Genomic DNA, 24926 nt, shown 5'->3' with positions numbered 1-24926 from the left:
GATGGGAATTATTGACTCAAGTGGCCTCTTTGGTTTTAGCATGGAAGGATCCTACATTACAGCAACCCGTTCATCCTCTTCCTGTTCCTGTTGGCTTTCTCCACCGCTACCATCATGCAGTGTTTCCTGCTCAGCACCTTCTTCTCCAGGGCCAGCCTGGCAGCAGCTTGTAGTGGTGTCATCTACTTCACCCTCTACCTGCCTCACATTCTCTGCTTCACCTGGCAGGACCGAATGACAGCTGACACGAAGATGGCTATGGTGAGGGACTGTGGGCTCACCCCTGGCACATGATACAAGTGCTCTGAGGGGTCTGTAGCAATCCGAGAGGTTGGCCCGCTCTGTGAAGGGACCTACTTTGCCTTTTGGCTCAAAGGGGTGTGAGGTTCAAAGGCAGGGGGGCAGAAGTGGGAGTGACCTGACGGTTCCTCACACCAAACCTGCTTGATTAGTCTGCCCTGGGAAGTAACTGAAAACCAGTTCAGCTCATAGGTCCCTTTGCATGTCCACAAGAGGAAAACATCCAGGCCCATTTCACTCAGTTTTCTTTTCCTAGCATTTGAGAATATTCAGAAGGAAGGGAGCTTGCCCCACCAACTATTTGGTCCATGAATTAAATTCATGACTGTAGTGTTTCCATGAATTGAAAGTTTTTGTTTCTCTGCAAAAGCACTTACTTCAGTTGGGGCAGCCCTACCAGTGCACGCAGAAAGGGGTGCAGAAATGAGCTAGTCTAGAGTCAGGCCCTCTTGCTGGGGGAGGTGTCCAGAAATTGACTTTTGATTGCCCAAGGGAGCCCTTAGTTCACAATTCCCAAGCACCACTGTCTTTTTCTCCAATTGTTTTCAAATAGGCCATTTCCAACCCCCTCCCCACCCGCCCTCCCCATTAACCTGTGGGATGCGCTTGGAGCTTGTTCACAATTCTCTGTGCAATGGAGTCCAGAAAGGACTACCACCTGCTTCTGGTTAAGGAAAGATCTAAGGTCTAAGTTGTTCTCACGTTCAAACTTATTTGGCTCCAGAGCTGCCAGGGCATCTGCCTTTTATTTCTCACGTTAAATAAGAAACTAATTGCTACTATTTATAGCACCCAGTTTTCTAAAATGATCACGACGGGCTAGTAGCAGGAAACCCTTCCTCAGCCTGGGGAGAGCGGGACGGTCTGACACACTGAGTAGACGGCCAGTCCTGTAAGGCCACAGCTGGCTTCCTGCGTGTGTGGCTCCACCAGGAAGCAACAGTTCTGGTAACTGTGGTCCAAGGCTGGGCTGAGATTTTAAAAATGATTTTTGTGAACATATAGCTGAAGAATCCCTTCTTTTTGCAAAGAGACACTCTGAACCCTCCTCGGGGTCCTCTAACCTGTGGGGAGGCCTCTGAGCAGAGCAAATGGGAAGAGCCCACCTCTCTGCCTGCGCTTCCGTGCTTTCTGTCAGGTCAGGGACCACCCATGAGATGTGGCGGGGAACTTCCTCTTCAGACATATTGCTGCATGCTGCCTATTCCGTGGACTGGTGCTCTCCACAGAGAACCTAAAACAGTGATTGTTCCCAGTCTGAAAATGGGGGAAAGTGATAATCAGTGTAATCTGAGGCTCTTCTGGCCTCTCTGACAGACCTCAGGAGGTCATGAGGCCATCCCCTGCCTGGCCCACTAGCCTGCCCTAGAAACCTGACGACTTTGTGGACCCTTCGAATGGGATTCTCACAAAGCATCTCAACTTAGCTTCTTTGTTCTGCCAAGAACTGTGTGATCTTAAGAAAGAGGTAGGAAGAAGCGGGAAAGATAGGTCGGTGAACACGAGGACCCTCGGTCCTTTCACACCCTGTGCTTGTTGTATGTGTTGTATTTGTCCTCCCCATTACACTACTGCGTTCCATTGAGCAGATGAGAGGTGGCCCCGTGGGTAGTGGGCGGGGGTCTCTGAGACCTCAGAGGCATGCCTAGATTTCTCTTCCTGTGGGAAGACTGCCTTAAGCTCTCCCTGGGGTGGCTTTACACCCGGGCACAATGTGCACCCTGTTTTGCCCCTCCTTCCTACCTGTGAGCCTTTGGGTGTCACTGGGTTGGGTTAGAAACCCTTTGCTCATTTTGGACACTCTTTGCCCCACTGCAGAGCCTGCTGTCTCCTGTGGCATTTGGGTTTGGCACCGAGTACCTGGCTCGCTTTGAGGAGCAAGGCCTGGGGCTGCAGTGGAGTAACATCGGGAACAGCCCCACGGAAGGGGATGGATTCAGTTTCCTGATGGCCGTGAAGATGATGCTCCTTGATGCTGCTCTGTATGGCTTGCTTGCCTGGTACCTTGATCAGGTGTTTCCAGGTAATTGTCCCTCTTCATAGAGTAAAGGTATTTGAGTTCTTCATATCTCCAGCCCTCCCCTTTCATCTCGTTTAAATCTCATCCTGTCTAAGCTGCTTCAGTTTGGGTTCTCAGAACCAGCATTTGAAACTGAAATCCAGGAGTCAAAAATCTTTCAGTGGATTCTGTTGGTTCCACATTAGAAATAGATCCAGAATCGGAGCGCTTGTCACACCTTTACACAACCTTTCAGTCCAAGCCTCCTTCTTCCACGGTCACCTCCTACCAGTCTGTTCTCTTCACTGTAGTCAGAGATCCTTTCAGAATCTCAGTCAGACAGTGTCAACCTTCTGTTCAAGTCCCTCCAGTGGCTTTTCCTCTTGTTCAGAGTAATTCCAATGTCCCAAGGCTGGCCTGCAAGATGCTTCATGATCGGCCTCCAACTGTATTCCTCATCTCCTGTCCCCCCATGTTTCTCTGCTCCAGCCATACCAGCCTCCTTGTTGATAGTTCTTCACTAAGCTGAGTTTATTTCCTTCTCAGGACCTTTGCACCTGCTGTTCTCACTGCCTGGAGCATGTTTCTACACACACACACACACACACACACACACACACACACACACACACACACACACACCTCTGCAGGCTTGCTTCCTCACTTTGTTCAGGTCTCTGTTCAAATGTTGTTTTATCACTGGGATCTTTCCAGACTGAAATGTCGAAATCCCTATATAAATAACATTCTTTTAATGCTCCTGTCCCCTTATCCTTTTTTTTTTTAAATCACCATCTGACGTGACATTTCTTCATGTGTTTGTTTATTGACTCTATGCCTAGTAGAACCTGGGCCCATGAGAGCAGGCCCACGGTCTGTTTTGTTCACTGTTATAGTTTCAGTTCCCAAAGTAGTGCCTGACTTTTGGTGGGTAAATATCCAATTCATCTGCAACATGGAAAATCAGCTCTTAAATCAAAATGGGCTATTTGTATACTTTTGGATTTGCTTTGAGAAATCAGATTTTCCTTCAAATTAGTCTTTCCTGGTAGCTAGAGACGTCCCACCTCCATCTGATGGTCTCCAAGCCAACCAACAGCCACCTTGTGCCCTGGCGTCCATGGGCTGGCTCTCGACACCGTGGCTGGGAGCTGGCAGGGGAGAGAGAGGCTGGGTCTGGTCCCTGGGAAGGGATGAACTCACAGCTCTAGATCATCTCAGGGCAGCCTTTGCTGGCAGAAATATGTAGGCAGCGAGCCTGGAATAGGGAAAAGATCACTAGGCTGAGTCAGGAGGCCAGGGTTTGGATACTAGCTGTGTGACTATATTAGTTTCCTGGGGTTGCCATAACGAAGAATCACAAACTGTGTGACTTAAAACAACAGAAATTTATTATCTCATAGTTCTGGAGGCTAGAAGTCCCAAGTCAAGGTGTTGGCAGGGCCGCACTCCCTCTGAGACCTGTAGGGGAGAAAGGATCCTTCCTTGCCTCTTCCTAGCTTCTGGTGGATTTTCAGCAGTCTTTGGCCTTCCTTGGATTGTAGATGTGTCACTCCAGTCCCCCATCTTTACGTGGAGTTCTCTTTCTGTGACTGTCTTCACGTGGCGATCTTATAATAAGGACACCACTCATACTGGATTAGGGGCCAGTCCTACTCCCGTATGACTTACTCTCCTCTAATCGCACCTGCAACGACTCTATTTCCAATAAGGCCACAATTCTGAGGTTCTAGGAGTTAGGACTCTGATGTCTTTTTTTTCTGATACCACTTCTGATACTAAATGTATCACTTTTCCCAACGCCAGCCAATTCTCCGATATCAACTGGTGTCCAACAATTCAGTTCAGTTCTGACAGTAACTAACCAGCATTAGTGCTGACCCCACAGGTTCCGTCCCACAAGACGGCTCACACTTCAGATGCCAGCTGCACTTTCAGCGCTCAGGCTACCCACACTTGTGTTCAGCTGCCGACAAACTCAGAGGTTCTCACAACCCCCGATCAGGTTCACTAATTCACTAGAACATCTCACAGAACTCAGGAAAGCGCTTTGCTTACAATGACAACGTTATGATGAAGAACACTACCCAGGAACAGCCAAAGGGCAGAGATGTGGAGGGTGAGGTACGGGAGGGGTGATGTGTGCAGCTTCTCTACCCTCTCCAGGGGCATCGCGCTCCTGGCTCCTTGACATGCTCGCCATCGGGGAAGCTCCCTGAATCTCCCTGTCCAAGTTTTTATGACCCCAGCTTCTATCCCCCTCCCCTCCCCAGGGGTGGGAGGGGGTGGGGCTCAAAGTTCCCATCCTCTTTTTACAAGCTCTGACTTTCTGGTGACCAGACTCCATCATGAAGCTATCTAGGGGCCCCACAGAGTCACATCATTGGCATAAATTCAGGTGTGGTTGAGAAAGGAGCTCGTTATGAATACCAGAAGGCAATCCTATCACTCAGGAAAGTCTCAGGGTTTTAGGAGCTTTACGCCAGAAACGGGACAAAGACTAAGTGTGTTTTGCATTCTACCACGGACCTCAGCATAATCATTTTGAGGATGGGGGGCAGACAATTCAACCCATAACAGTGACTTTGAGCAACACATTTGACTTTTCTCAGCCTCAGTGTTTTTTCCATTGGCCATTACAAGGAGATGTAATAGGTAAAAACTAGTTGGATTAAGGGTGAAATTTGTGCACAATTCAAGAGCTTATTTTAGCCAAGCTAAAGCTTTCATTTGTTCAACAACCATGTACTGAGCAGCACCTGTGTGTTAGCTCAACACCAAGTTCTGGGAAAAGGGGTGGAAAAGACAGAACCAGGCCTACCCTGGGGGAGCTTACAGTCCAGCAGTGGCCATAAAACATGGGGTAACTATTAAATAAGCAAAGACAGTGTTCTTGCAAAATCAACGTTTTATAGGGAGCAAAGCTTGCTAAGAGAACTGGGCTAGAAATCTGGCAGTCTTTTCCTTGAAACCCAGATCGTTCCAGCAGAATGGGGTGCTTAAATCAGCGGTATCAGAACCAGATTACCCGCGTTATAATCCCTGCACTTCTATTTAATTAGCTGTGACCTTGGGCAGATGATTCAAACTCAGTGTGCCTCGGTTTCCTAATCCACAAGAATACTGCTATTACCTGTCTCCTAGGGTTGTTTTGAGGATAAATTATTTAATCCTCATGGAAAGCACTTACAGTAATACCTGATACAGAAAGGGCATCTAACAAACGTCAGTGATTATCATCATTATTATTATCTGGTAATTGTTGAAAAGGTCTTGATTAAATTCTTTAATAAAATGTTTTCTTAGAAAACTAATGTCAACCAGTCTTCCTATTGCTAGTCCCACCCAAAGCAACATGACCCTTTGAATTACAATATGTTGGAAGGAGTAAGTAGTCTTTGTGGTATCCCGTGAATAGCTATGCAATGGCTTATGAACTATAAACATCTATGGTGACAATATGAGGTTCAGATAGATAAATTCTAGATTTTATAGAACTGTCAGAATGCAGGATGACTTGGACTTTTTCTCTTTATTTGCCTGTCTATTTTTTAGGGGACTATGGAACCCCACTTCCTTGGTACTTCCTATTACAAGAGTCCTATTGGCTTGGTGGTGAAGGTGAGTATTTTTAATTTAAAAATTTTTTAAATCCCCCAAACTTTAATGTTTGAAACTAGCTTCTTTGCCTATGTGTGGGGTATGCATGGATTACACAAGTGGCTCTTCTGTCAAGTGTTTGATTCCTGATTACTCCACTGCCCCCTGGGAGCTCTGCCACCATCCAGCCTCCAGGAACCCACCTTTGGTGAGTTGCTGGGCATTGACAGATCCTATGTCCTGTACAGCTTGTGCCCAGTGGATTAAGTTGCCCTAGTAAAATAAGGCCAAACCACTTCAGGGTGCAATGGACTTTTGCAGCTTCTCAATTTAAAGCAAAGAGATCCACAGAATCCTGAAAGAAAATTTGCACTTATCTTCTGCCTCCCCTTCTGTTTTTTTATTTCTCTCTACCTTTTCAACATATACATTAATTCATTCTCTTAAGGTAAGGACCCAGCCAGAGGCTGGGGCAAATTCCCCGAGGCTCGTTTTGTATTGAGCTTTGTGGTGGCTGGGTAAGGCTAAAAGGGCATTTGCCCAGAATGCATCTTAGATAAAATTTACCTTTCTACTAAACAGGACAGGAGGCTGAGGGAGAGTTCTAGAAGTGAGGGAAAACCACAGATTCTTTAATGAGGTATGAGAAGGCAGACAAATTCCTGACCTGAGAGCTGGGGACTCCCCTGAAGCTGGAAAGTTCTGGAAACAAATTTCCAATCTGTTTGTTCCTCACCTCCTTACTTTTTTCTTTGTATCATTGGGCTTGGGCCAGGATTCATCCTTTAAGCACTTAGAAGTTAGATGTTTGTTTTCTCTAGGGGATTAACCTAGGGCCTTTAAAAAGGCTTGGTGGGTTTTTTCTTTTCTTTTTTTTTTTTCAATGATTCAAGCAAACAGCACTTCAACAGCTCAGTATTTTTCCATTACATTGGTTTGTCTGTCTTGTCTATCTATAAACTTTTAAATTTCTGCTATAATAAAGTTATAATCCATCATAAATGGGGATTTTCAGCACAAGAGTGTGTCCCTGGAATTTTTCTAATTTCAATACTGTGTTTCCCCAAAAATAAGATCAGGTCTTATACCGTATTTCCCCAAAAATAAGGCCAGGTCTTATATTAATTTTTGCTCCAAAAGACGCATTAGGGCATATTTTCAGGGGATGTCTTATTTTTTCATGTACAACAATCTACATTTATTCAAATACAGTCATGTCATCTTCTTCTGGAACATCATCATAACATACTGAATGTGTCCGTCTGGCTGACGATCTTAACTGGGGCTTATTTTCAGGGTAGGTCTTATTTTGGGGGAAACATGGTATATTCATTGATTATTGTGCCCAGAAATTATGGGTGTTTTATTTTTCTCCTGTACAATCTCAGCAGATACACTGCCTCTCACAAAAATATATATATCAATTTTTAAAAATCTTAAGACAAATGTGCTCCTTCAAAAATGAATCACATATTGTTGCCAACAGGAGCCGAATATTTTTCACCTGTCTCACAGGCTAGACTAAAATAGATTCCTCAAGTCTCTCTAAAATCAGAAAAGAGCTGAGTTTCTCCACCTAACCCCCTCCTTTCACAGATTAAGAAATGGAACCCAAGTGTCATCCAGTGTTCTGCCCAAGTTCCCATCGGTCACGTGGGACAAAATCTGGAACTGGGACCCACTTTCCGGACAAGAAACTCACCCCAATGACTAAACTATCAGAATATTTCCCCCTGCTATTTTATTGCATGTTAGTGCAGTGTAATAGTTAATAAAGTGATGAAAGAAATGTGGGTAATAGATTTAAAAATCATTTAGGAAGCACAAGTGGAAATACTGGAGGTGGCAGGTCCCTGGCCACCAGGCTCATTACTTGCCATTCCACCACACATCCTGCAAATCTACAGAGAGCAGTGTGGACAGAGAGGTCCTGGCAGCTGCTGCATTGAAACCTCATCCTGCCCAAGTGGGTGCGCTCGAGGCCGGAGGGTTTATGCTTGGAGACAGCGGTTTCCTTCTGCCCCTGCTATCGTCTCTGGCTGACTTGCTCTCCTGCTTCTCTTCCCCTTCCAGGATGTCCTGATGTCCTTTTAAACCAAATGCCAAGGTTACAAAAAAATCCCTCTGTGTATGTGTGTGTGTGCGTGTGTGGCATGTGTGTGTTTACACCATACTTCATAATTTGTGCAAACCTGTACCTCAACCGTGCTTAACTGTGGTGTTAATCCCAAAATATTTGAATGTCCATAAAAGTGGATTTCTGAGGTAAATCATTTCTCAGTCTGTAAATTAAGCTGGCTGCCCATGATATCACCTTGCACGCACTTTTACTCAAGGTTTACTATGACTTTGACATGTTTGAGATGGCAGTGAAAAGTACTGTTGTTGAGCTAAAGAAAAGTAAGCCATTTCAAATTCAATTTTGGTTTTGTTAGTTTTTAAAAATCACAATTTCTGACATAGTGAACCCCTGCTGGCATGTTAAAAGGATGAGGTGAAACTCCTGTTACAAAACTCCCTCCAGGCCGGCAAAGGTCACACAATCCGGCCCACTAGGGGCATCGCTGGCCACTTGCAGAACCTCACAGACCCACAGGCCAGAGGTTGATGGGACCAGCTTGTGCCTGGTCCCTGGGAGTGCTGACTTGGCCTTTTGAGGGAACTGTGTTTTCCAGTTATGGTAGGAAACTGCTACCCCCTGTCCTCCCCTCCTTTCCTGCCTTTACTGACTCACAGCTCTCACCATGGGAGTAACAGTGGCTTCTGGTTGGTGCAGGGTGTTCAACCAGAGAAGAAAGGACCCTGGAAAAGACGGAACCCATAACAGAGGAAATGGAGGACCCAGAGCACCCAGAAGGAATACACGGTAAAAACCTCAGTCAAGAACGCAGAGGCAAGGAAAAGGCTCGGGATGCTGCAAAGGGCCCGAGCAAAACTGGGCGAAATGGAACCCAGGAAACTGACTCTCTCTGTCGACAAGGGTTAAACCTGGTAGCTTCTTTAGGGTCCAGCTGCACGTGCGTGGAATGAATGGCCCAGCCAGACATTAACGCATATTTCCTGGAGAAAGCAAATACCAAGTACGTGGTGTGTTTGTGCCCTTGTTAGGCAAATCCCAAGTGAGTTGCACAAATGTGCTGACTTCCGAGGATTTAGCAAGAACAATAACTTGGGTCACTGGGACTTAAAGCGGATATGAGCTATAAGGAAAGACAAAAATAAATTCTTCTGTGCACAGGGGGAAAGAGACTGTAGTACTGCTGACTTCACTCGTGGTTTACAAATCTAAGAAGCCCATTCATTCAAGCCATCAAAAGCCCTTCCTGACCATAGAGGTTACCTAATGAGTCCTGAATTGATGAAGTAGGTTTGCAAGTGTTTCCCTGGCCTTTGCTCCCCTTCGCTTCCCTCGTGAATCAGTTCTGTACTGTTTCTCCCCACGTTCTCCATGCATTTCCCTGTGGATGCTAAAATGCTATCCTCACCCTGGCTTTAGAGAAGCAGCCTAGCCTCCGGACTTTGCCCAGGGTCGTATGAGAGGGTCCGGCCTCCATGCGCATCCCAGGTGCCATTTCACAGAGCTGAAGTTAGGGGCCTGCAGGTCCTCAGAGAAGTGGTTTGCGGTCTGCAGTGCCTCTGGGAAGCCCCTTCTCCCAGAATGGCATTCCACGGCTGAAAATCAGAGCATTGGAGCTGGTCCCGTCTCTGTTCTAGGCAAGGCCAGGAGGCAGAGAGAGAAGAACCACCGGGATGTTTTTCTCAGGGGAATACATGCTCGAATTACAGTACTAAGATGACAATTAAGTAGTGCTGTACAGAGTGAACTAAAGCAGGGAGAGATTAGAGGCCAGGAAAAGGGTGATATCACCGTAATAAGGGTCTGCAGTGGAGGGGAATGTGGGGGTAGAACAGTGGAGGGGTTGAGTTTGAGGGACAGTGATGAGGAAGAGTGGACTGTCCTATCCACTTACTTGGAGAAACTCTGGAGTCTGAGGAGCAAGAAGTCAGCTTTAGTCAAAGTTGCCTCAAAGATTTGAGTGAAGGTGACCAAGAGAAAAGCAGATCCAAGAATGGACGTGAGGGAGTCTGAAGGAAACTGTTGTTTTGGGAAGAAGATGAGGAGCCTGAACTGCTACCAGAAATCCATGAGGAAATACCCCACAGACTGCTTGAAATGACGGCCTGGGGCTAAAGCCTGAGTTTAGGGCTGACTCTCCATATAGACAGTGAGTACACTCTGAGTTTGAATCCCAGCTCTGCCACTCATGAACCTTGTGACTTTGATTGACACTTGATGCCTCTGTGTCTTAGGTTTCTTAACCTATAAAAATGGATATAATATCTACCCCATAGGGCTGTTCAAAGGGTGAAATGAGGTAATCTATATAAAGCCCTCGAAATAGTGCCTGGCACATAGTAACTGCTCAACAAATGTTAGGTACTATTATTACCATTATTATTCTGTAGTTGTTCTGATAAAGGTCATAGCTAAAGCCATAGGGACAGGTGAAATTATAGGCAGAAGACAAGGGTCTGAAGAAAGAATTTGGGGGTATGTGTACATTAAGACGTCATATTCGTCTCATGTTTATTTGTTTCCCTCCAAGACTCCTTCTTTGAACGTGAGCTTCCAGGCTTGGTTCCTGCAGTGTGTGTGAAGAATCTGGTCAAGATTTTTGAGCCCTATGGCAGGCCAGCTGTGGACCATCTTAACATCTCCTTCTATGAGAACCAGATCACTGTGTTCCTTGGTCACAATGGATCAGGAAAAACCACCACCTTGTGAGTCTTCAGGCAGAGAGGCTGGCTTGCCATTCCATCCTTTCATTTTCTGGCTCCACTCTTTTCCTATTAGCTGTATTCTACTCTTTCCCACTGAATTTTAGTGACAAAAATGTGCTCTATATTTGTGTCCCACTTCAGTATTCAATGCTCCCTCACATATATTGTTCCATTGGATCCTCACAAGAAGTTGGAGAGGGAAGTGGAGTACGTTTATTGCCCCCTTTGTGTGCCAGGGAAGTGGACATTAGAAAGGTGAAGTGACTTTCCCCGAGGCCACCAAATCATAATGGTTCGGTGGGGGCAAGAGCCAGGTCCTCCCACAATTATCTCTGGTCTCCGACACTGTGAGCCTATTCCCCGACCCCCCACCTCTCCAATGTCACTATCGTGGATGGAAGTGATAAAATCATCATCTTCACCATCATATGCTCTCAGCCTGTAAATTCTACTTATTTTCAAAGAGCATTCCTTTTCCTACCTATGAGGGTTGGTGGTAGTTCTGGAGAAAGTAAAAAAAGGTGCAGTCTCTAGAGGGGTAACAACCTGGTGATTGAAGGCCAAGTTCAGGGCCGATGAAGGCCAGGCATGGGCCCCTCTGCTCAGGAAGCTTCCTTCCCTTTGCTAAGGGACCTGAGCGCCATCTGCTGAGAAGGAGAACGCAGACAGCTAAGGTTTCCCAAGGAGCGGCAGAGGCGGCCCTCTCAAGGGATAGGGAACCCATGTGATATGCAGTCTTCAAGTCCTTTGGCTTCTTTCAGAGCCCCAGGAAGGAACAGCAGTGTACACCCTGCGCTGGAATGTTCTCCGAGGGCGGGTCAGCCCTCGGGATGGAATGTGGGGCTGGTGCCATTCTACTTGGTTCTGTTTCCCTCTAGTGGTTGATCAACAGAGATTTCAGCTTTTAAACACAACTTCAGATAGCCTGGGATTGTATCTGAACTCAGGGACAGAGCCGGGTGGGGCAGCGCTAACTCCGTGGCATTTCTCTCCTTGTTAACAAATATGGTCAGAGAGCCTAAAGCTCCATCCAGGACCCCAGGGCTTCGCACAGGCAAACACATTACTTCATCGACGGCTGAAATGCAACTTCCCCTGGGGGTTGAAACACAATGTGGAATAAAAAGAATATTTTTCAGTTTTACTTTATGCTGGCACTGTTGTAAGTGCTTTTAGGGTATAAACTCATTCAATTCTCACAACAACCCCATGAGGTGGGCATCATTCTCTCTCATTTTGCGACAACAACAAAAAAGACAAACATTACTATCGGGTTCTTTGTGTTTTGGATCCAAAGATGATATTGCCCGTTGTAATTCTCATGCCTGGCTTCAATCAGTTAATCAGCAAATACACATCGAATGGCTGGGCTTCTCATTAAGACACTCCCTCTATGTTTTGTAACGGTGACATCAGGCAAAGCATTGCCCGTGCACTGAATACCTTTCATTGAGTCCCTAGAGCACCAGGAGCTGTTGGTTCCCCACAGCTAATGATGGTTTGGGTTCAATTGCGAGCCATAGGCAGGAGTCACTGGGAGAATGGGGGCTGCCGTCCCCAGGTGCTCCTAAAGGCCATCCTCTCTGACACTGACTTCTGCGTTCGGCAGGTCCATCCTGACGGGTCTGTTGCCACCGACATCAGGAACTGTGCTCATTGAGGGAAAGGACATTGAAACCAGCCTGGATGCAGTCCGGCAGAGCCTTGGCATGTGTCCCCAGCACAACGTCTTGTTCCACCAGTAAGCAGGACAGGAATTGAGACCCTCCCCAAGCCTTGTCCCCGCCCTGCCCCCCAGCAGACATGTTCTCTAGAGCCCATCTCAGGGATGCCAGCTCTGGGGACAGGAGGCAATATGCTGACTGGGTTTTCCCCATGTTCAAGGTCCTTTGTACTGCTTGCAATGAGAGGTGTCCCTTAGAGCATGGGACTGTGCCTGTGGGGCTCAGAGAAGCTAAGGTGCCCCCCTCAGAAGAATGATACCCCTTCTCTCTGACAGGGTGGCCAGCCCTGGGGCCCCTCGCTCAGCCCTGAAGTACTCCCTCTCAGCGACCAAGAGAGGAGATCATTGTTCCTTTTCCCTCTTAAACTAGGTACTAAAAACTGACTTTTTCAGGAAGATTTTCAGTTGCTTTCCCCCCAAAAAACTTTTATTTCTTATCTAAAAAGGTATATATAATCACTGAAGAAAGGAAGAAAGGACATATAGATTAAATGAAGAAATCAAAAGTCACCTGTAATTTCACCACCCAGAGATAACAACTATTAATACCTTGGTATATAATTTTTCCAAACTTTCTCCTGTGCATGGATAGATATACATATATATTTTAAAATTATACAGGACAGTAAAACGCTACATATAATTTTGTAGCCTCCCATTTTTTAAAAAAGCGTGATTGCATTTTTAAACTAAGATGTCATGAACATCTTTTCATGTCATTACACATTCTTCTATAAAATACTTTTTTAATGTTTACAGACTATGCCGTTGTATAAAGGTACTATTTGAGCTGTCCCCTCTTATTAGCTATTTTAGCCGGTTCTGTTTTTGTTTTGTGTTTGTATGGTAAACCACGCCATGACGAACATCTTGATTGCTAAATCTTTGTGCTTAGCTATTTCTGTAGGGTAAATTGCTAGAAGTGGAATTGCTGAGCCTGTTGCCTTTCTTCTTGCTCCATCCCCATAGTCTCACGGTGGCTGAACACATCCTGTTCTACGCCCAGCTGAAAGGGAAACCCTGGGATGCAGCCCAGCTGGAGATGGAAGCCATGTTGGAGGACACAGGCCTCCACCACAAGAGGAATGAAGAAGCTCAGGACCTCTCAGGTGCTTGGTGTCAGAGAAAGACAAGACTGCAGATTGCACATCCATTGTTTCCCAATGCACAGAACTCTCTCTGTGTGTGTGTGTGTGTGTGTGTGTGTGTGTGTGTGTGTGTAGGCTTATAACAGATTTCCTAAGAGTTGGGACATCTCTCTAAAGTCATTCTGAGCATCTACGAGCCCCGCCCTCCCCATCATTTCCCACGTGGAACATAGCAGCCTGGGCTATATTTGTTCTGATGTTTATGTGTTTGAATTAAAAATGTGAGAACAGCCTTCAAAAGTTCTCATCCTAAGAGGAAGGGGTTGCCCTTTCTGCATTTAAAGAGGCCTGTACACCACTAGGGTTTGAATGCTGTATAAACATATAAGGAGGCAGCGTCTAACCACTGCCCGACTATGGCACCCCCCATTTACGCTGCCTGCCCAGGGCCTTTTTCATCCTGCCCTCCACGTCCCCTGTGACACCCCCTACCTTGTGCCTCTAGGTGGCATGCAGAGGAAGCTGTCCGTTGTCATTGCTTTCGTAGGAGATGCCAAGGTGGTCGTTTTGGATGAGCCCACCTCCGGGGTGGACCCCTATTCGAGACGCTCAATCTGGGACCTGCTCCTAAAGTATCGCTCAGGTAATGGCCACTGCTCAGTGCCCTGTGCTCTCACTGAGACTTTATCTATGGTCCCCACTTTCTCACACCTGGCATTTTGAAACTCAGGATAGTAACAGCCAGAACTATACTTAGATGGAGCTTTATCAGTGACTTGGGTGAATCTAAGTTCTAGTGGAAGCCTCCTGCGATTTTTACACAAATGTAAATAGAGTCTACTTACCCAATGTTTTAGAAAGTTCTCTCAGCTTGCAGCCCTTCTGCCTGGAACAATGGGCACAGCTCTGTGTGCAATTCCCCTTTGACTAACGGGACCCAAGTCACCTGCAAACATCCCAAGAAGCTCCATAGCTGTCAGATGACCATCCAGGACTAGGTGTGAGGGCAATATGCCCATATTCAGTGCTCCAGAAGACTACTGCAGATAGAAAGGTCTCAAAATGGGACATTTCGATCCGTATCATGGCACCTTCCAAGCAAAGGGTGCAGATCCAGAAGAGATAGCAAGCAGAGCTGAGTGCCCATAAAGTGACGGTGTGGTTCACTCCTGTGGTCAATTTGCCATCCTGGAATCCCCATTACCATTTTCTTTTAATGACATTTCCAGCTAGTATAAAAAAGTGTGTGTGTGTGTGTGTGTGTGTGTGTGTGCACGTGCGCGCTTTGCAAAGATTATAAATGCTGTGCTTAATGATCCAGAGACTATATATATAGAACTCAGTAGACAGACAGAAAGACAGAACTCAGTAGACTGACAGACAATGATAAATATGTCCCATATATGGTGATTTATTTGAATAAGGTACTATGCCTGATGTACACATACTGTATGTGAAAGCGCCTTACCACTTGGAGGATGCTGCACAGTGTTAGCTGTTGTCATTATTATTCCGGTACTCTGGACTTTGCTGCAGAATACTTGCTTTTATTTATTAACTCGCAGTTTGTGAGCCCATGTAACGGGGAGGTTGCTGTACGTCCTCTCCCATCCAGCCTGGTCCAGGCCTGCCGGTGAGTCCCCAACCCCTGCCCTTGCAGGCAGGACCATTATCATGTCCACTCACCACATGGATGAGGCCGACCTCCTCGGGGACCGCATTGCCATCATTTCCCAGGGAAAGCTCTACTGCTCGGGCACCCCGCTCTTCCTGAAGAACTGCTTTGGCACGGGCTTCTACTTAACCTTGGTGCGCAAGATAAAAAGTATCCAGAGCCAGCGAACAGGCTGTGAGGTATATGTCTGCCAGGGAAAGAGTCCATGCTGGGTGAGCAGGAATGCATAGTGCAGTACTGCCTTTCTGGACATTTCTACCCAAATCAGGCTCCAGCTGGCAGAATCGATCTCTTTGTTTCTGGGGCCATCTGTAGATTTTGATAAACTGACACTCTGAACACTCCTACAGATGCTTTACCCCAAATGAAACCACTAGTTTTAAATGACCTGAGATTATTGTACTCCAGAATCCTAACCCACGCACGTTGTATGCTGTGACACAGAAGTGAATGTCTTATCCTGCAAGGTTATACTTTTTTAAGGAGAGTGGTTGTTTGAGCTTCCTTTTTCCATTCCAACACTTATATTCCTTAATTAAACCCGAATGCCACTGGCAAATGAAAACCAAGAAAAGGCTTCCTTGAGAACTAAAACCTAAAAACAATAAGCCAAAAAAACACCAACCAGCAGAGACCTCCTCAGCACATCAGGAGACCCAGGTTCAGATCTGGGCCCTAAAATAGACAAACTGTGTCATCCAAGGCAAATGACTTAATTCATTGTCATTGTTGGTGTTTTCGTACACAGAAAATGAAACAGATAATCTCTGCTTCCACTTCTGAGGATTTGGTGAAGATAAATAAGATAAAGTATTATGAATGTGCTCTGGGCTCCTTGAGAATAGTCATCGCTCACATTCAAGTTGTCACAATTATTATATTGTAGCAGCTTTTATGAGTCTGGCCCCTGTCATTTAAGGGTCTGGCTGCTTCTGGGTTTTCCTGCCCTGGGTAGATTTCCACAGCCCAGCCTACATCCATGGGGAAGGCGGGGTAGAATGACTTCCACAGTGTGAGGCTGTCACATAAGTAATGACAAACCAAAGGGATCCTTTGAGGTTCTGCTTCTCTCTGTGCCTGACTCACACACTCTGCAGGATAAAATCAAATAGTTGCACCTTTAAAATGCTCCAATGAAGTAATAGATTAAAACTGTGAAGAAAAATGTATGGACCACCCTTGGTGAGAAACAAATAAGGCGTGGTGGTGACAGCAGTCGACATCAGGGAGATGCTATCATTGAAGTGACTGGTGTCCATCTGTTGTAGGGGACCTGCAGCTGTGCCTCTAAGCATTTCTCCATCAGGTGTCCAGCCCATGTAGATGAGATAACTCCGGAACAAGTCTTGGATGGTAAGGACTGGAGCAGGCAATCATCTCTTGGTATTGTTGGGTGTGCCTCCTGTTGTCACACATTTTAATGGGAGCAGAGAGAACACTGTGTGTACTTCTCAAGTCCACGTCATGCATTTGCTTATCTGTTTCTTTGAGCTTCTTTCTCTTCCTCCATTCCCAAAAGGATTTAAAAGTCATGGACCTAAGGCTCTCTCCCTTTAATGAGGCATCTAGTCTTTGTCACTCTGTGCACTTGACCATAATTAAGCCTCCATTCCCGGGGTGCTCCTGGCCTGCCCCAGGCCACATTCCAGAGTGCCCGAGAGATGGGCTTCTAAAGATGCCAGGTGGAGCCACAATGCTGCCCGGCTCTCACAGTGAACTTTTCCAGGGAGTCAGATTGCACTGAGTGGGTGCCAAGTCGGTGGAATATCGCACATCCCTGTTACCCTCCGAACTTTCCCCTCAATTTACCAATTTTTCAGCAATTCTTCCTTGGGTTAGGGTGCATTATACCTCCAAAGGGGTGCCCCCACCTCCAGGGCAATGCAGAAGAAAGGCTATCACTGTAGAAGGATTCTGACCTCAAGGACCCAGAGTGTTGTCGGAAACTCTTTCCATTCTCCATGAATGCCCACCTCCCAACTCTCCCCTGGACTGTCTTTGCGAATGGAATACCACACACACAATACACCTAAATATTAATAGGAGCACAATTAAACCTGTGGACTGACCCAGGTTAATGAAGCAGGAAAGTATCTGCTTATCAAAGAAAAACAAAGTTTCCTATTTAGCACATTTTTTTCCCCTCAATCTGAGCAATATATAAACTAAAATCATGCAAAACAAGAAAATGAGACAAGGTTTATGTACTATGCTTTAAATTTGAGGGAAAATGCCCAAAGTCATATCCTATTTAGTCTCTTGCCCTTTTTTTTGCACTGGCAGAACCTGTGGTGAGCATGACACATCCTTTTAGGACAACATTTCTATGTCGTTTTCCTAGCCTCCCTTGCTGTGGGTTCCTCCTTGTTTTCTGCGGTTCCTTCCCAGGACGAATCTTGGTCAAGAAAGTGATAATTTTTTAAAATGAATACTAATTACTGTGGTGTACCAAAGTCAAGTTGGAAACAGAGCCTGCTATCTGGGGTGATTCTTTAAAAATATTCCTTTATTTCTAAATAAAGTTTTATTTTCTTGGAATAGACTAGGGAGGCTATGAATAGTGAGAGGCACAGTAAGTAGTTCTGCCCCAAATCAGAGATCATTCTAATCTCCGGTTCACTCCTTGGAAGACTTTCCCCTCACGTGCATGACCGTGCACGCACTCACAGACCTTCCTGGCATACGCTGGCAGCCCTGCTGCCCTAACGGACCACTTCTGTAGAGGCTGACACACACACATCTAAGACACAATTCCTGGGAATCCAGCAGCTTCAGGTTGGATTTCCTTCCTAAGAGAACAATGAACGTGACCCCTAGAGAGCTGTTAGGGCAGAGCTGCTTCCTCACTCAAGGAGCCCTTCAGCCTCTGTATGAAGTCATCTCTGAACGAAAGACAATTGTGTCCAGCTTGCAGGTTTGACATAAAACAAGCCTTCCAGTCCAGGTAGGCAGAAGGATTGGGGTTGAAAGCCACGAGATCCCTCCACATGGGTCATGTCTTAAACAAAGAAAGAAAAAGAACCCACTGGATAATCCTGACTCGTGAGGACTACTTGTGGTAATACACACAAGAGCTGGGTTCAGAGCCTCCTAAATCCTTTACCTTTGACCTGCCTCTCAAGATAATGGACTAGGGAGCCGCCTCTTCAAATGCATGCTTTAACCTTTTTTAAATTGGATTTTTAATTTTAAAGTCACACCTGCTTGTGCATAAAACTCAATTCTGACTGTATGCAGGTATTGGGTCAGGACTTGACACCGGGCACTGCCCCACGCCCCAGGCTGTGCAGTCCATGCTCCATCCCCGGGGTCCATTTCCACAGCTTCCCAACCCCCTTCTTCATTTCCTTTGAGCTGGGCATTACTTTTTTGGTTTGTTTTTTGTGGGTTTCTTTGTTTGTTTGAGGAGGCCGGGTGCAGTCACAAGGAAATTGGCACAGTCCTCCAAAAAGTGAGACCAGCCTGGGAGTGTGTGATTCAGCAAGGGGAATTCTCGCTCAGTTTAGTTACCCCTTCCAGGTATGTGCCTTGGGCAAGTCCCTTATAGCTGGAGCCAGACCAGGAAAATGAAAGCAATTTGACTCAACTCTCAGGCTTGTGGTGAATAAAAACAAGCAGCAATAATGGCGAGGGCTTTCTTACCTGAGGTAATGTTCATCCTAACAATAGCAGCTAATACTCACCTGTGCACCAAGCACAGCATTCTCAGTGTCTTATGTATATTAACTCATCCAGGCCTCGCAGATAACAATTAAGTCAATGCCATTATTTTCCCCTTTTCACAGAGGAGGAGATTAGGCTATGACCTGCCCAGTGTTACATAACTGGTAAGGGACAGAACATTCGATTGAACAAACTGGCACGGAGGCATTACCTGACCTCCCAAGGTTGCACAGCTGGTTAGTGGGGACACTTTTGTTCCATCTCCCTCTCTCTCCAGTGCCCATCAGAGGGCCAGCTAAGCTAAAAACAGACATTGTAGAGTGTCAGCCCTCCAAAAGAGTCACTCCTGAGGAACAAAACGCCCCTTCCTCCAATGGGAGGAGAAAGAAAGTCATAGTGTTCCAGGTTCTAGAAAACAGAATTGACCTCAGTGCTTTTTCTTGTCCTAGGAAATGTGAATGAGCTGATGGACGTGGTTCGCCACCATGTTCCAGAGGCCAAGCTGGTGGAATGCATTGGTCAAGAACTGATTTTCCTTCTTCCAAATAAGAATTTCAAGCAGAGGGCATATGCCAGCCTCTTCAGAGAGCTGGAGGACACCCTGGCTGACCTGGGGCTCAGCAGTTTTGGAATTTCTGACACTCCTCTGGAAGAGGTAAGACAGAGATCACAGCTGGTTTCTGCCAGGTACCAGAAGAGGTGGTTCTTTGTAAAAGTCTCACACTAGAGGGAAGTTTTGTAAAGGCAAAAAGCCATAAGCCCCACCCAAGCATAACAATCTTCATGTTTGGCTTACTTTCTCCTGCCTTTTGTCCATATGTACACGTTTTCTTTAGTTGTGGTCACCGTGTGCATACACTTTTGTATTTATAGAAGACGGTGTTCTTAGACAAAGTGTCATGATGTGTTTTCTTCTCATTCTGAGGCAATACCCCCCAAAATTGAGCTTGGCTTAGGTTTTTCTGAGAGTGGGAATGTCTAAACCAAATTCTTTCTTTTTTCCTTCTTGACAGATATTTCTGAAGGTCACAGAGGATTCTGATTCAGGACCTCTGTTCACTGGTATGGTGCTGGAGTTTGCAGCTAATTCCCTCACCACATCCCTCCCCTACGTTCTAGCTTGAAAATCTAAGGAAAAATTCATGAAACAACAAAGCAGATAAACAGTCCTTCGTAGTATTTATCTAACCCCCAAATAACAGGCATTTGGCATTCTTGGTTCTTTTGAAGGACAAATGGGGTTAGGTCTGGGAGGGAACGCTGGATTAATCAGGCTGGTAGCTCCCCTGTCCCTGGGCTTCTTATCCCACTTGCATGTCTCTTGGTCCTGCCACGTCACCATCCTCATCTCCTCCCTCTTATCTCCACCAGGCCTCTGGTTGGCTCCTGTCTGCGTGAGTGATAGCCTGCAGAGTCCTTAGAGATAATGGTGACAGTAAATACAACCCAGATGCCAGCTAGGATCCCCTGACCGCTTTGAGATCAAGATACAATTATTCTGAACCCTCCTATAGTGCCCTGTGGAAATTTGAAACTTCAAGGACCATAATTCCGGTGGATTCTGGGGGACTCTCGTCTATATATGGGAGCCTCAGTACCATCTAGCCGCTTCTGTGATTTCTAGCCAAACCCCCAAGGCACACAGCATTCATGAGTGCAGTAGACTTTGCTGTGGAGGGTGGGGGTGGGCAGATGAACGTGTAGGAGGAGTTACCTGCCACAACACTTCGGATGGAACAACAGGCATCCACCCACCCTGATAAAACCCTCTCCCTGGCTCCTCTAACCCCATTCGTGTTCCTCTCTCCTGCAAAGCTATGTGGCAATTCTCCTTTGCTGCTTTGGGCGCCTGCCACTGGTTACCTCCCTCTACCCAATGTGGCATATCACAGTTTACCTATGCAACAATTGTTTCCTCCCTGTGGCATCTCTGGTGCCAGCTCTTGAGATAATATGGTTTTCATCTTGCTTCGTAAGTGATTCCAGAAGTTTATTTGTCAGCTATGCCTAGAACTTTCAATGGTCAAATATTCCAGCCCAGATGTGCTCCATGACCCAGGTAGGTTGTGTGGTAGCCAGAAGAGGTGGCCACCTTGGCAGAGTGGGGAGCGAAGGGCAGTCCTTGGGAGGAAATGGGAGCAGCTCACCACAGGGCCCCAGGTTTTCTTCCCAGCTTTGCAGACACAGAAATTGAATTCTCTCGACCCAGCCAAAGTCAAAGACTTACATTAACCAAGATCAGAATGAAAATATGCTAATTTATATCAGAAGCTCTGCTGGATTCCAGAGTTGGGGCTTTCATCTGCAGAGAATACTTCTTTTTAGTAATTAGGCCCTCTCGGGAGAATGAATTACACATCAGAAGACTGGTCGGCCTGGGCTAGAATGGAATGTTCCAAAGAGATAGGCAAGCGTAGTGGTTAAGAATAACCACAAACATTAAATCCGAGCTTCATAATTTGATAAATAAATACTTATCATCTTTGTACTTCAGTTTCCTCATCTGCAAAATGAGGGTAATAATATTATTGACCTTTTAGGGTTGTTGAGAGAATTAAATGAGTTAATACATGCTAAGTCTTAACCCAGTATACAATTTTTGATTAAGATTTAACAACACCCTAATTTCTACATTTACAAATCATCTCTTACCTCAAACTTGTATAGCCCTCTATACTTCAGGAAGCACTTAGCATGCATTGTTTTATTTGATTGTCACTCTAATCTCATGAGGTGGATAAGGCAGGGATTAGCCCTACCTGGGGGAAACTGAGTTCACACAGCTTGGATGACTTGCTTAAAGTCACGCAGGCTTCTGTCTCGTTCCCTGGTTTTAGCTTTCAAATCTAGGACCCAGGAGACCAAACTATCACTGCCTTCCATTTTTCAGATGGCTAAATGCATTTGTTTTGAATTGGCTCAGTTTTAGAGGATGACATTTTCTGATCTAGTCTGCAAAGTCTGAAGGAACCTGTCCACTGGAGTCACATGTTGCATGGTACCAAGAAGGTCAGTGCCACTTCTGAAGGGGTGGCTCAGAGCCAGTGACCACTAGAGGGCAGCAGAGTCAGGACAAACTGGGATTCTAATTGTGAACTTGGCTCTGGCTGGGAGATTGGGCTCCAGGCTGGATGGGGCGTCAGGGATAGACATGGTAAGAGGCAGCAGGGGTCCAGAGGGAGGGCCGGCCACAGCAGACATCAAATCTGAGCCCACATCAGGAGAAAATAGACTAGAGAACTAGGACTCTGGCATCCCGTAGTCAGTGAGCCTGGAGTTCTCTGCCCTCTGAGCAGCCGGTCCTGCTGCATCGCAGGTGCCTGAGAACGCCAGCTGAAAGGATGACAGAGCTGATGCAACCCCCTTGGCAGCTGCCCTTGTCCTGGGATACTTTAGAAGGGTTAAGAAAGCAGCTGGGGAGCAACGAAAGATCCCCCACGCTTTCCCTTTCTGTCCAACAACACGTTCTGCAAATGAATATTAAACAGTAATGATAAACTATAGCTTCAGCATAACGGACGACTTGCAATGGCTGATAAAGCACATTCACATGTGTTAGCTTATTTGATCTTTATAACAACCCTGTGAAATGTTCTCATTTTCATTTAACAGATGAGTAAACTCACATTCAGGTAGATAAATCACTTAGCCAAATTTATCTAATAAGAGTCAGGATTTAAACCCAGGTCTCCTAACACCTAGTTCATTAGTCTTTCCACTACTTCAAATCATACAAAGAAGACTAAAATCACCCTTCCCACTTCATCCCCCGTGCACCTGCAGTGTTAACCTCTGTCAACAGGTGGGCAATCTTTCAGAGCTTGGCAGTTATATGTGTAGGTATAAAATATCATGTGTCTTTGTATATGATATATGTGCTCTCTAACATAAATGTGATCTTATTACACATATCGTTCTGCAACTTCATTTTTTAAATTCAGTTATACGTTTTAGACCTCTGTCAATGCATTTAGGTCTATCCTGTTCTCGTTAACTTTCATAGAGAATTTTTAAGTGATTTCAGGCAATTCTGTCTGTAGATGATTTACACTGAAAAAAAAAAAATTTTAAGAATTTATCAACCTCCCTGGCCTGAGATTTTGTCACTGACTTCAATGGACGAAGACCAGTGCAGTAAGAAAAAAATAGCGTATGAGATTCAGACCTTGTGCATGTTTTTCTAAATTATTAATTCACTCTCAGGCAGCACCCAGCAGAAAAGAGAAACCATTGGCCCGCGACACCCCTGTTTGGATCCTAGCAAGGAGGCCACACAGACTGCCCAGGGCGCCAGCACCTGCTCTGCGGAGCCAGCTCCTCCTGCCGAGGGCCAGCCTTCCTCGGGGCTCCACACGGGAGCTGGGCTCGTCATCCAACACGTGCAGGCGCTGCTGGTCAAGAGATTCCACCACTGTGCCCGCAGCCACAAAGACTTCCTGGCCCAGGTATTACTGAAGGTCTTTGGCTGGGCTTGGTAGCTCGTGGCCAGGGCCTGCCTGCCCTCTCCTGGTCTCTCCATCCTTTCCCAGGCTTTTCTGTGCATGTGGGCTCAAACACAGCAGGGAGCCCCCTCTTTAAGTTCTCTGGGCTCTGTTTCCTCCTTCTCAACCTCTAGTTTGATTCTTGGTTAACACAACACTTTTCTGTACGTATTTGACCTCACTTAGCAGAGAAAATAGAATAATAGTGAACGTGTTAATATTATCATTATTTTTACAATGAAAGGTAAAGTCATGTTTTCATTCATTTTTGCAGTGACCCTACATATCCAAGTCATTGTCCTCTTTTTTTCTTTTTATGCTTTTTTCTCTAGAAAAAGAAACTCTTGTTCACCTCTGGCTAAACACTGGCCTACTTAGTGCGCGGTGTTGGCCTACTTCAACCATTCTTCAGTGGTTACCAGATTATTCCATTTTCTCCTACACAACTGACCTTTGCACGTGCCACCCGTAATGTTCCCCAGAAGCCTGAGCTTCCACCAGGGCCCAGTTATGAGGCTCCAGGATAAGTGTGTGTGTGTGTGTGTGTGTGTGTGTGTGTGTGTGTGTGTCTCTTCCGTGTTACCATGTTTATTTTCCCACAGATTGTGCTTCCGGCCACTTTTGTGTTTTTGGCTCTGATGCTTTCCATCATCATCCCTTCTTTTGGTGAATATCCTGCTTTGACCCTTCACCCCTGGATGTATGGGCAGCAGTACACCTTCTTCAGGTGTGTAGACTCATCCCCACAGGTCATCATTTGCCTCCACGGGTTCCGAGGCTCTTAGGTCACATGCTGCTTGGTGGGGCTCTGACCGTCCCACTCCCTGGGGCAGTCACCAATGTGGCTGGAGTCCTCAGGCGCCCTCAGAAAGGAAATTAAGGGAACTGCCACTTGGGAAAGGTGATCCCAGTGGACAAGCAGAACTGCCAGGAATAAGGAAAGAGAAAGTAAAGGTTGGGTGAGTGCTGGAAGCTCCATCTTTGTCAGATCCAGACATAATATGCCATCAAATCAATAGGCATGTTCAGGTCGCCTACCCCCTTTCCAGGAGACCTATAACCACCCCAACGTAGCATTTTGTACCCTGTGTACATGCCTGGCACCTAGTAGCCACTCAATAAAATGCTTGTAGAGTTGCATGTTGGCTGCTTTGTCCCTCTGTCCTAGTCACATGTCCATTGAGTAAGCCCCTGTCACTTTGTCCAGCATGGACCAGCCAGGCAATGATCGGCTCGCAGCACTTGCAGAGGTCCTCCTGAACAAGCCAGGCTTTGGCAACCGCTGCCTAAAGGAAGAGTGGCTTCCGTAAGTCCCTGTGCACCCCTGCCCTGTGCAACAGCTGCCCTGGGAGACCAGATGGTGGGGTCCCGGGGTGGCAGGGCTGGGAGAGGCCCCAATTCAATCCTGCTCCGTATTACACAGACACTTCCATCTCCCTGACCAGCGCTCACCCAGCTTCTCCTTCAGTACCTGCATGCAGAGCTGTTTACGACCTCTCAAAAAGCCCCTCCATCATTGGACAACCCTCTATTTCTATAATTTCCAATATTAAAAGTTCCATACTAAGTTGACATAGGCTTCCCACAACCTATTTAAAGGAATCTGAACAGGGTC

The 24926-nt window shown here is 46.2% G+C and overlaps 1 protein-coding gene across 2 annotated transcripts in view; it reads left to right on the top strand.

The window, feature by feature from the left end:
• ABCA4 (ATP binding cassette subfamily A member 4) overlaps nt 1-24926 on the top strand; it is a 124968-nt gene that overhangs the window by 63856 nt on the left and 36186 nt on the right. For both annotated transcript variants that reach the window (XM_033115500.1, XM_033115499.1), the window contains exons 15-29: nt 40-261; nt 2119-2323; nt 5855-5920; nt 8676-8765; nt 10507-10681; nt 12291-12422; nt 13374-13513; nt 13998-14135; nt 15153-15346; nt 16436-16520; nt 19280-19485; nt 19844-19892; nt 23034-23275; nt 23914-24038; nt 24519-24617. In XM_033115500.1, the coding sequence (XP_032971391.1) occupies nt 40-261; nt 2119-2323; nt 5855-5920; nt 8676-8765; nt 10507-10681; nt 12291-12422; nt 13374-13513; nt 13998-14135; nt 15153-15346; nt 16436-16520; nt 19280-19485; nt 19844-19892; nt 23034-23275; nt 23914-24038; nt 24519-24617 (2168 nt within the window). The remainder of the gene's footprint in view (nt 1-39; nt 262-2118; nt 2324-5854; nt 5921-8675; nt 8766-10506; nt 10682-12290; nt 12423-13373; nt 13514-13997; nt 14136-15152; nt 15347-16435; nt 16521-19279; nt 19486-19843; nt 19893-23033; nt 23276-23913; nt 24039-24518; nt 24618-24926) is intronic.

Source organism: Rhinolophus ferrumequinum, chromosome 9 (genome assembly GCF_004115265.2).
Source record: "Rhinolophus ferrumequinum isolate MPI-CBG mRhiFer1 chromosome 9, mRhiFer1_v1.p, whole genome shotgun sequence".
Lineage (NCBI taxonomy): Eukaryota > Metazoa > Chordata > Mammalia > Chiroptera > Rhinolophidae > Rhinolophus > Rhinolophus ferrumequinum.
This window is presented reverse-complemented; position numbering and strand designations above follow the sequence as displayed.